Consider the following 12,669-nt stretch of genomic DNA (forward strand, 5'->3'; position numbering starts at 1 on the left):
CAGACTGGACCCGATAATTCCACAATATCTGGATATCTTGTCGATTTTATGAGACTCTGTTGCCCATATAGAGCATGAATCAGCAGTAAGGGAAGGGGAATCAGTGAGGCTCTCATCTAAAGACAGCCAGGGAATGTAATAAGCTGACCATCTTTTGTAAGCGCAGCTTGTTTTCCACTCTTTATTCTTCAAAGTGTTGGGACAAGTTTTGAAAAGGAAATCTGCTACCTTGTCCTTGGCAGTGAGAGAGGGTTTAGAAGTAGTAAGCGTCAGAAAAAGTAGTAAAAAGTGCTGTAAATCCAGATATCAGCTTATCTCTTAATAAACTTTTCTTTGCAACTATAACTTAATAACTCAAATGGTAGGATTTTCACCTCTTTTTTTTTTAATAGGAAAAAAGTTCCCATTACACATCCCACTGGTCTATATTTACTCTGTTGTGAACAGCATCATTACAGTATGAGAAAGAAATAGGAGCCTTTAACTGCATTACTCAGGTCCCTGTGCTGACAAGACAGCTTTATAACATCCACAGCACATGCTGCCTGCGCAGATGGAGCAGTTAGATGTAAGGCATTACAAGGCAGGACATCTGTCCTTGCCGTGTCACACTGAGCGCTTGGAGGCTCTACATCCTCCAGGGATGCAAGGGAAGCACCTCAGAGCTAGGTCTGACACATATGGAAAGGGCAGCCTCATTCAACTGCATTACATTGCATTGCATTGCAGCCTCATTGTATTGGACTCCACCATCTTTGTGGGTCCTTTCCAACTCAGGACATTATATGATTCTGTGATTCTATGACTACAGCCATATACGGCTGCATTACTAGAGGGTTCCAGGTTTCCCCTTCCTTAGTTACAATCCAGTACATCAAGACAGACTCTGAAATAATCCATCTTCCCCACAGCTAAATACATCCCCTGCAGAAGGAGGAACCCAGCTCTCGCTATGCAGAAAGGTGTCAACATACATCTCAGCAACAGCTCTTCACTGTGACCAAATGGACTGTACTGGTTGAAAATACCACTGGGAAAAAAAGCCCATACTACTGGTGTGGAAGCTTTCCAGTGCAAGTGCTAGCAAACAGTACCATGCAGGGTGGCTAGTAGCACCTTGCGTAGTGTCTTACCTGACTCCTTCATTGAGGTTGTAAAGTTCATGGTCCGGGAGACCCTTACGCTGGAACACGGCTATTACTCCATTGTGGATACTGAAAGAGGACATAAAGAGTCATTAGCACCTGATCACATTTTAGAAGGGTATCACTTCCACAATAAGCCTAATATCTCTGCCTAGACACTGCAGGACCTTTTTAAAAGACATAGACGACTTCTGGTACCCCATCCCAGATGCCTTGAAGGGAATTATTGCCTCAAAAGTAGATGACATCTTTGAAAACCAGTTCTTTTGATTTGTTCCAACTCAGTAACTTCAACAGTTGCACATCTGAAAACAGCAACCTCAGAAAACGTGAAGTATTATTAACACCTAAAATAAGTCTAAGTATATTAAACATAACTTTAAATACATTAATATATTAAGCATATTCAAAGTATTTTAAAGCATATTTTTGTTTCTATGGCTCACCACAGAGACAATTAACAGCTTCACTATGAGATCAGTGATAATATTCTGGGCATTGTTGGCATATGTTTCCCTGAGCTATGGTTACTTGATTTCTTTATCAACAAATCAGCATTTGTCCGGGCTGGACACTATACCTGAAGTTTAACCCATAAATGTTGCATTACTTTACTAGAATGTAATCTCAAGAATGTTAGTTCTTTAAAAAAAATAAACAAACACTGGACAATTATGAAGTTAAGTCAATTTAAAAAATCTCTATTCATTTTCAAATATGAAACTATAGAAAAGGGGCAACCGGTTACAAAGACTTTTTCCTGTTACCACTTACTCTTTTCTCAAAGATTTACACTTCTGCTTCGGCTAAAGGAAAACCAAGGCTGCACTGAAAGTACAACAGGTCTGGAGTTTCTAAGGTGGACAGCAAGAGAAGCAGTGCTGTGCTCAGCACAGGCAAACCACCTGTCCTAGAAAAATGTTCCTTTTTCATGTTTGAGGCCATTTGTAACTGTTCTACAAGCAGATGTTGCTTAGAGGTGGTGACTTTCTGTTGCAATCAGACACAACCGAAGACAGGACTGACATCACAAAAATCTCAACAGAACATCACATACCTGACGCTGTCCATCCACCCTCCCCATAAATTCTAGGACACAAAACAGCAAAATCCTGCCAGGTACTGCAGGAACCTGGCAACCTCCGTGCTTAGCAAGGATGCTTACCAGTCCCATGAACTTAACAAGACTATGTCAAAGGGTTACTGAAATGCGTATGTCTTCAAGATGAAGCTCTGAAATATGCCTGACAAAACTAGCGTGATGACACATCACCTTATATCACTTAGCTTAGGTCTGAGGACAAAGGTAAAGAAATGCCAGTGAAAGGTGAGACCAAACCTGTTCTAGTGTTAGCAGAAAGGAGAAGTCTCCCTCCCCAGCCCAGTGCCACCTTTGATAGTCTCACAGCACTGACTCCAAAGAGAAAGAAGACTCATACAGTCCCTCCATCTGTCCATTCACCTTCAATCCTCCACTCCTGGAACCCCTTGGCAACTTCTACCACATTTAACTATGTAGTGGACGTCCCCAAAACATCAAGGTCTTTTAGGTTTCTGCTGGATCTTTTAGGGATCAAGAACATACTGCGGGGTGAGCTCACCCTTTATTTGACATACTTTAAGCTTCCCAACACTAACACACAAGAAAGCAGCCTTTATCTGCCCCACTGCTCATACTGCTGGTACTCAGTTTCTAACACGACTGCTTTTACTGAAATGACCATTCCCACCACTGGCAGTGACTGCAAGTCATTTCATTTCTGTCTGACTCAGTTACCCCATGTGTAAAATAAAGACGATGACACTGCCCGCTAAAGGTTTTGTTATGAAAATCATACCAAAAACAATGAATGTGATTATCAATAGCAGTATTACATGCCATGACAGTCACTGTTTTTTATTCTCCCCTCACATTCCTACTAACCGCGAAGTGTGGTTCTTCCTTTCACGGTTGCACCTGAGAAGTGGAGATGATATCTTAAGGCATATTACAAAAACCACAGGGCAGAAATCTTCCTGCTCTGCACCATCTCCCTGAGTGTCTCCCATTCTGCATGCCACCTCCCTGACTGTACTCAGAAAGAGCAAGGAACAGCAAGAACAAGCCTTAGGCACGCTCAGGAGGTGTATTTAGGAGCCACCGATTTGAATTTCACCCCGACAACATCTACTGAAAAGATCTTCCAAGAAAGAGAATCTACGGCATGCACATCCCTCCTGGGGAATGTGGTTTTACCAGTGACTCTGCAGTATTGTTTTTCAGACCTTTGCAGCTGACCTCCCCCTACTCACACTACACCAGAGTCTGATGCAATGAAGCAGCAACCAGTTTTGGAGCTCTGTAAAGCAAAACCAGGACGAAATTTGCCCATCCTGGAGGTATCAGGATTTGGGGTTGCCCTGTTTTGCAAAGAAGACCTAAATGTCATTGCAGGCACGATGCCAGGTGGCAGTGCAGCATGCTTGGGGACTTTAGGCATCCACATAAACCTCCCCAGATCCGTGATAAGACAACCCCTTTCAGAGCTTGCTGGGAGTAGAGGACTGGGCTAGAAGGTAAACCTGCTGCTATTCACAGACCGGCAAATGCAGGCACACAACAATGAACAGCAAAGAGATGCACTGTTAGAAAAGCTCAGTCATGTTCATCTGTGGAAAAAGGAAATTAAAAGTGGCAGGTGAAGGATATGACCCACTGTGGATAAATGCACAAGCAGATAAAAATAGGAACCATTATCCTCTTATATTTTGCTCCTTCACTGACATTTCCAAGGTATTAAGCACTCCCAAGCCGTGGTGGTCCCTCTTTCCCCTACACCCATGTGCACAGACATACACTCATGAACTAACCCAGCTTATTTTGACTGGCTCAAACAGACACACTCAATTTACAATTATTTGAAAACTGGCAGCTAAATGTCTCTGGTATACAGTGAAGTGACGTGGGTATTTTAATATTATGAGTAATATGTGAAGTACGGTTAATGTAGTGAATAAAACAAGCAGTCTTTACACGCTCGTCTGATTCGGAAATGAACTTTGCAATGTTCCTTGGCAGCCTTCTGCAGAGAAGAATGACTAAATATCTCTCCTAAAAGCCAACATGCTCTCTCCTTCTCTCTGGCACTCCTTTCTAAACGAGGGGGAGGTGTTCTCTTTCCAGCTTAACAGGTCCATTATTATTCCTCAAAGAAATAAGAGAGAGCAAGCTTTTTTAACAAGAACTACGGGGGACAGGTTGTGAGAATTTAACTTAGTGCCTGTGTAGTAGAACTGCACCTATATAAAACATCCTAGTGCTGATCTTTCAATATGCCTGGGATCTCCCTTATAGAGAGGGACAACTGCCTTGTCTGGAAGACAAGTCTCGGCCCTGCTACACTGACCAGCTGCTTTTCCTTCCCATCAGAGACAGCAGCACTTGCACACTGGGTACAGATACAAAGTCCCAGGCTGCAGGTGATGTGGGAATGCCACCGTAATCTGACCCTCCACACTTGCTCAAAAGGCAACAAAGAGGAGGTAGAATAACCGGAATGCTATCAGTGGCGTAAGGTGGTGTCAGGATAATAAAAAGCTAGCTTAAATCTTCTTAGTTACCTTGAGCTAATAAAAAGACAAACCAAATCCTTGCTTATATCAAAGTAATGCTACGGTTTCTATAAAGAGTGATTGGTTAAAAGGTTTTAGTTAGAATGGTACAAACTTTTGGTGTGAAGAAAATCTGAGCTGCTGCTTACACACAGAAGTCCTGCAAGATGCTTGAGATGGGTGAATCACCTTTATTTGTGCCTGTGACCAGTCTCCACTGAGGCTTAAGTCAATAATTTATGTAATTAAACTTATATTTTAATAGTCAACCTGAACTGAAAATGCCTTGTAAACTCCCTTCTGTAACTCTTTTACAACAGGGAAGTTAATAATGGGTGCACTCAAGCATTGATATTACTCTGAACACCTTCGCTGTAGTTGCTGTGCGTGTAAATGTGTGTACAAGAACACAGAACCGCAAAGGAGGCAAAAACAAGGGGCCAAAAAATGGTCAGTTCATTAATTGTCTGTGCTCAGTACTGAATAAGGTTCTGGTCTCCAATCAAGACCAGAACTGACACTGTTCATCCAGGGTTATAAATGCTTCTGGTTTGCTGTACTGTACCAACTAGATGAGCAGATGTATCCTCCTGTTCCTCCAGTGCTGCACTGTCTCCTGCTTAAGGAAATGAGCAATTTCTAACACTCCTTCACCAGTATCTTCTGCTGGAACAGACCTGGATGCTCTGTACACCTGAGCAGTGTACCTATGAAACAAGCTACAGCCACCCTTGCACCATGGGAAAGGGCAAATTGCTGAGTTGGGGATTATGGGATTACGGATTGAAAGCGCAACACCAATTCATTAGCCAGCTCCTCAACTGGTATGAATCGGGGTAAATTGCTGCAGCAGCATTATTTGAGCTGAATTCAAGCACTAAGATATCTTATGTGCAGGCACCTTTCTGTAAAAACAGATGCCATGGGCCATACCTGCTCTGAAGACTATGGCTAGAAGAAGAGAGACCAGTAGCACGGCAGAAAGAAACCGGGGAGGAGGCTTCTCACAGGTGAGCGGATGGGCAGGGAGGAGAGAAGCACGGCTAGAGCAGCCTGGCTGTGGGAGGGAAAATCAAGATCGGAAAACTGCAGTGACCATTTTTTTTCGTAAGAGTTTGCCTTTAGAATTAAGACAAAACGCCACATAGCTCAAGCAAAGTATTGTTCTTATCTACCCCACAGTTGCCACTGACTGACATTGATTGCCAAAAGAGAGCTACCTACAACCAAGGCGGCACTCACAGCAACAAAAGTCAACACAGCAGTCTAAGAAACTTCACCCTGCTACTCCTTCTAGATTTGCCCAATCCTCCAGAGGAGGCAGCAGCTCCAGGACTCAGTATTCAGCTGCCAGAACCGTGGGGAACGGCAGGAATTCCCCACTGTTTGCTTCAGCACAAAAGTATCTGGAAGGTGTAAATCCCCACAGCACAAAGCTGGATGCTTGCTGCCAGCACTCACAAACAGCCTAATAGCGTGAGTGCCAAGACAGGGAGGGTGGGGTTTATTTTTCTGATTTTTGCATAATAGAAACCACTGCCTAAGTAGCTCAATACCACCAAAACATACATTCCCCTTGAGTCCCCATTTGTCCACCCAGACACCACTGCCTTTGGTGGGTGGGAAGCTGCCTGCCTTGGCACTGAAGTACCACCCCTGTTTTTTCACTGATGTTCTTAAGAGGTCGAGAAGAAAAAATTATTGTCATTAAAATACTCTTTTCTGCCAGGTCAGAAACAGTTTGTCCACAGAGTTGAGGAGCAACTGCAAAATTGGGCTGATAAGTCTCTGAAGCTTGACCTGTTTGCTTTGATTGTGGCCATGACTCTCTCAGCTTGGCTTTTCCCGGCAAAGCAGGTGGAGCAGCCCATGTTTTCATGCACACACAACACACAAGTAATTTTGGTTCTCTAAAACAGTCACTACCTTCGTATGCAAACAGCATGAGTGAAAATCCAGTTTTTTCCTTAGTGTCTGCAAATTCTCTTCAGAGCTCCAAGTGAAGACTATGAGCAAAACCAACGCTGTGTGAATAATTGCACCCTGCAAGTACTGGGTAGTTAAAGGCAACATTTTCATTTTCAAAAGGGACTAATTGACTTAGGGCTTATTTCCTCTGGACAGTTATGGGAATAGCTAATTAGCAATAATTAACCTGATATACTTGCATCAAAACCTCCTTGAAGACACCCTTGCTCCAGAACAAAACCTCATTTTTCTGAATTAGCTTAATCCAATTGGGAAGAGCCCGTTTTCAGCACAGCTTCAGTCCAGCTGCTACTCCACAGGCTTTCCATGAGACCTTGACCCTTTCGAAATAAGCCTGCAACTGCTAGTTCACTTACGTTTTTGAAATTTCTACCCAAGGTAAAGCAATCTGCAAAGAGGGATAGGCTGCAATTACGCACTGGGTCACGCAACAGAAAATAAGCTGGTCTGCAAAACTCAATCTTCAAAGAGTTTGAGGTGCATTAGCTCACGAACTTCAGCAACTATAAACACCACTCTTACGTATGAAGAAGTTGAGACAAACAGGTGAAGGGACTTCCCTGAAGTGTTACCAAGAGTTAATATCTGTACAGAGTGTAGGACCACGGAGATTTTGGCTTCCAAACATACCTGCATTCAAGCAAGCATAAATATGTCTGGAGGGCTCTGAGGAGCAGGAATTCTCCACCACCACAACTTTCTATAACTGTAGTCAAGTCTGGCACATTCTCCATGGTGTAGTGGTGGCTTGGCCAGCTGGGAAGTCCCCTTCACCCCCCCATCCCTCCTCTGCACCTTGTAGCTCTGCTCTTTCTACCCCCCATGCACACACCCAGCCAAATACTCCAAAGAGGGCTCCAAATAAAGGGTCAGGAAAAAGAAGGTGATCCTCAGACAGGCAGAAATATTTCTAAATAAACACTAAATATTGGAAGAAAGAAAATTTCTGAGTAGAAGTAGTCGATAAATATGCTGCTCTGGAATGTTTTCTCCACTAGAAAAGCCTCTCTGTGATCTGAAAAAAACATTCATTTTTAATTAGAAGATGAAATATGGTTCCCATGACTGTAAAAATTACTTTACAGCAAGTTACTGTGCTTATTACAACCCTGTAAAAATTAGCCCAAATCATAAAATTCTTTCTGATTCCATATGTCTCCTTGGATTTACTCCTGATCTCAGTAATGTCAAAGGCATCTCATCTGTGTCTTCTTTGCCTTTTCTTTGCTATCTCTCCTTCACATTTCTGTGATTTTTTTCCCCATTTTCTTGCACCAAAAAGGATATAAGTGCTTTTGACTAGAGGCTTTCTCACAGCACAACTCAGTATCAGCTCCTGATTAGGCAGTCTGTGCTACCTCAATCAGAATGAAAACCTCGCGATGGATTTCATTTGCCCTGAGAGGGCCTCCCCCCCCGGCTTGCAAGCTCAAGATTAAAACCCCTGGGTTTCTCAGTCCAATTGCTTTAGTCAGCATTCAGCCCTCACTTTTTGCCTGAAGCAGAAAAGCAGGGGGAGAAAAGGAACTGAAGACAATGTTAGTGAAAAAATCTAAGCTATTTTAATCCAATGCAAATTCTGTGAGCTGTAACGAAACTGTATTGTTCCACTATGTTGCTGTTGGTTGCTAGTTAACGTGCACTGCCGGTGTGTTGCTGTACAGATCTTTTGGGGTTCATGGGAAAGCAAGCTCAAAAAAGCTGTGATATAAAGCCTAATTTGCATAGTTGCAGACAGCAGCTCGGCACTGATCTCCCTTTGATCTAACAGTGTGGAGAAGTTTTACAGCACTTATTTTGGAGGTGAAGGAAAGTTAACAGGGAGGAAGAGACCCTCCTTGCTAGCACCGAGTGCTCTGTGCCCCCAACACACTGAACCCTGCAATAAAGCTCCTGCAGTTTGCCCTCCCACAGTGTCAGAAAGCAGCAGGCATCCTCTGGTATAAACAGTCTAAGGGCTGAGATGGGTCTGAACAGAGCAGAGGTGGCGGAGGGGACGTCACTGGGCAGCCAGACCATAGCCACACACAAGCTGATTGCAGAAGGGGAGCCACATGTCCTCCTTAAAGAAAGCTCATGGTGACAAGGCTGCCACCTTGAAGAAGATCCCACTGGCAGAGCTCCGGCTCAGTAGTGTTACTGCACGATCTCCGTAGGACGGAGGCAGCATCCTTGCTCCACCTCTAAGGGCTGACTTTCGGCAGCGTGGGATCGGCAGTCTCCTGTGGGGCATGGCCTGCCGTGGGGTTTGGCTTTACCTCTTCCCACATCAGTTTTGATGAGCTTGGTTCAAAAGCAGATACACACGTGCCACACCCAGGCACAGCTGCTAACATTAGGCAAGAAACCAGCAGACATTTAAATATAGAACAGCCAGGCTTGGTGAGACGGAAGAGCTCTGCTGGTGCATCTCAACTTCCTTCATCAGCAAGGTCTTACGCTTGATAGCACGGAACAAAACAGAATGGGCAATCCTTTTGTCTGGAAGAACAAACAGCCCCATAAACCAAAGTATGGCATCTTAGTCCTCTGTTAGGATGTTTTAATTTTGCAGGGGAAAAGTAAAAAACATTCCACAATCCTAATTTTCAAAACCCACCTGAGATCTCTGGTGAGTCAAATTATAGACGCCCAGTTTGCCAGATCAACATTACAGATGAACGTCAGCTCCCTCTAGACCAAACCCTGTTACGTATGCCAGGATGGGCATACACTGGTGATAGGCAGAAGCTGCAGTGGATAACTTCTTAATACAACTAATCCAACATAATTTAATCCCTGGCTTTCCTGAGGATAAGCTCCAGAGAGGATACAAGTCTTTTTGCGCCTGAAAGAATTACCCTTACTCTCTCTTCCACTCAGGAGAAACCCTTGCGCTATTAAATAAGAAATAAAGGACCTTCCCTTTGTCCCTGCAGTGCAACTGGCTCATAATCTGCATTACTTGCCATAGCTTTAGGCAGCTGTTAGCGCAGGCACGCAATGCCCACTTGACTTGCCACCGCAGGTCGCAGCCGCTTGTCACCGCATGGCAGCAGCCCTGCCAGCTCTCCCAAGGCGTTTTGGAGCCATGTGCCACCAAATGCGACGGGACAGTGTGGCGATCCCTGCACAGGGAAAAGACAGCCCACAGCAGGAAAGCAGGGTCTGGCCTGAGTTTGTGCAAAGCAGCAAGAGGATGAGTCGCAGACACCTATTCCAGGAACAGGCGATGGGACGGTTGTCTAATTGTTTGGATAAAACATGCAGATGGCTCGTTGATCAGCAGTCACTCCTGGCCAGAGCTATACCTGTCCTGTCCGAAGTAAAAATAATAAACTCTTGTTCCAGCTCACTTAGGAAAACCCTTCAAGTTTGAGTATCAGCAGCCTCTAAGCCTGGAGGTCTCCCTCGCCCAGCAAGCCCAAAGCCTGACCTGCTCTCCATTCGCATCCACTTCCACAGCTCCCTGCCCATAAGCCAGACCTGGAAACACTAAACCCTGCTGACAAAAGCTGTCAGATCACCATTACAAAAAAGCCTTTGGGGACCGTATTCTGTCACCTTGATTCACACCAAGGAGTATCTTACTCCCTGCTGCTTCCCACGGGGCTACTGGCCAAGTGAAACCCCACGTGGCAAAAAACTCAGGTGGCCCAATCTAGCCTTCAATTACCACCACCATCCAGACCTCGTGGGCAACACCAGGGCATACAAATTGAGCAGAAACTTGGTCTCTTTTGTGATCCATACTGTTTCAGTGCTTGGTCTGCTATAGGCATTAAACAATTCATAATGCAGGCAGGAAACGAGAAATTGAGCGGTAAGCAGGACAAAAGATGTGATTTTTTTTTTTTCTCAGAATTCAAATACCTTTAACAAAGGTGTCTACAGTTCACTGGTATTTTTCTTCCTACAGCTGTACCACTATACAATTGTAAAACATTACGACTGACGCTTTCCAAGCTGTGACCCAGAAGATGACATTTCGTTTTCAAAAAAGACATGAGAATACAATTCCTAACAACTTAGACTCATGTCTAAGAGTGTCACCAAAGTGGTCATTAAGATGCCTTCTGAATTTCTGTGCTAAGTGACACATTCTCAACAAAATGTTTCCATGTATTTTTTTGTCAAAGAGTAATAAAATTCATATGTATAAACACAATAAAGAAAACAGGGCTTATTTTTCCCTGTCCAAAGTGCATGTGCATATGTACGCACACACAGAGATATCTGTATTAATGTGAGTAAACTGAGTAGACTTTGTATCAACAACCAGCAATATAGTAATGCAGATAAAAATAATGTATTTTAGTAGCTGTGCATGCATTTCTTTTTGAACTAAAATAAACCAAATCAGCCTCAAATGAGGGTATCTAGATAGACACAAAGACATATTTGTAGCTGGACCCTTTGAAATAAGTCCTTGTCCGTCACAACGCAGAGCAGGCTGTGCCTTCTACAGAAAAAGCTCTTTGCTATCAGCCCTCAGAGAAAGGTTAACAGCAAAGGGAAAAAGCCGCTCCCGTCTTTTACTTGAACGCAAACTCTGGTAAGGGTAACACACAAACGCAGAAGCCCGGCGTCCTGTAACCTTGCCGAGCCGGGAGCAAGGCAGCCCAGCCTGCAAGCCAACGGAGTGGCTACCTGCACGTAAATCACAGCCGCGGGAGCACCGAGAGGCTGCCGGGGAGTCGGCACGTCGTGCGAGACCTTACCTGTTCCAGGTAGCGTTGGAGCAGGCCCGTCGCTGCTGGGTCCCCCGCTCATCCAAGGCTGCCTGCTCTCTCTTGCCCAGATCACTGAGGCTGGGCGAACTCATGAACTTCAACCTGCGAAGAGTCCTCATGGTCAAATGTGTGTTTGCGCGTGGCAGCTACAGATACACCATCCTGTTTACACACACACACACGCAGCTGGAGCAGCGGCAGCGGCAGCAATGCGACCAGTTCCCTCCGTTTGCTGTTCAAAAAAGAAACTTAAAAAAAAAAAAAAGAAGAGAGAACCAGTCTCTACGGAGCACACCTCTGCCAGCAAGAAAACAAACCTTTAATCAGATCAACTCTGACGTCATCAACTGTGGTTAATAATCTCTCCAGTCCTTTCAAAAAATAAAACTTGAACTTCTGGCTGCTGCTGCAGCACTTTGAAGGGGCCCCTTGCAACCAGCAGCTGCCCAGGGAGCGAGGGCTTCCCCTCCCCCTGTCCCCGGGCACCGCGAACCCGGACTCTCGCTCCGCGCCGCCGCGGCGTGCTCCACCTGTCGTGGGAACTGCTCGGCTCCTCTGGCGGCTTTGGGGGGTCTGCTAGAATTTCTCCACCTCTCCCCCTTCTGTCTCTGCACTCGCAAATGGAAACGAAACTGGAGGGCAACGGACCAAAAAAAAAAAAAAAAAAGAAAAACAAAAACAAACCACGCAACAAAAAAACCCCAAGCAACCAATACTGACGCACTGAGACTTTATTGGAAAGTTTCATAACTGCCTGTGCCCTGCCACGTTATGACACTGCACACACGCGCTCTCGCTCCCCGGCTCATACATATACATATACGTACGCACACTCCCGCGCTCCCTCTCTCCCATCCGTACGCTCACAGCACAGCCTTATGGCTCGCCTGGGAGGCTGCTTGGGCTGAAAGTGTCACATAAGCCACAAGACAGAAAGTATTCACAAGCAACACAGCTGCAGAACGAAAAGCACTGGTTTAGGTTTTAGCATTTTGAAGAATTTTTGGTAGTGCATAGAAGAGCTTGATGCTTTGTCTTGCTCTGCCTTTTTTTTTTTTTTTAAATCGAGATAACAGCTGCACAACTCAGGGCATACTTAGTTTCTACAAAAGCCCCAGGTGTCTTATCTTCAAAGGAAAAATCTACTTTCTCTCTCTGACTGCAGTACTGGAGCTGAAGGATATGCTGCTACAAGACTCCAGCCCATGCTCAGCTTGCTGTCACTCACTTGT

At 44.8% G+C, this 12,669-nt stretch overlaps 1 protein-coding gene across 2 annotated transcripts in view; it reads right to left on the reverse strand.

Moving 5' to 3' along the window:
• The window catches only part of PRR5 (proline rich 5), a 54,934-nt gene extending 42,798 nt beyond the window's left edge, over positions 1 to 12,136 (reverse strand). Inside the window, exons 1-3 of one of the 2 annotated variants that reach the window (XM_082076049.1) lie at positions 11,755 to 12,136; positions 11,426 to 11,539; positions 1,134 to 1,214 (exon numbers count right to left, since the gene is read on the reverse strand). In XM_082076049.1, coding sequence (XP_081932175.1) covers positions 1,134 to 1,214; positions 11,426 to 11,529 — 185 coding nt within the window. In that variant the 5' untranslated portion in view covers positions 11,530 to 11,539; positions 11,755 to 12,136. Of the gene's footprint in view, positions 1 to 1,133; positions 1,215 to 11,425 lie in introns of both variants that reach the window. The other variant, XM_082076048.1, reaches the window with a different exon arrangement.
• Positions 12,137 to 12,669: the final 533 nt, after the last annotated feature.

This window comes from Streptopelia decaocto (assembly GCF_964273445.1).
Source record: "Streptopelia decaocto genome assembly, chromosome: 1".
Taxonomy (NCBI): Eukaryota; Metazoa; Chordata; class Aves; order Columbiformes; family Columbidae; genus Streptopelia; species Streptopelia decaocto.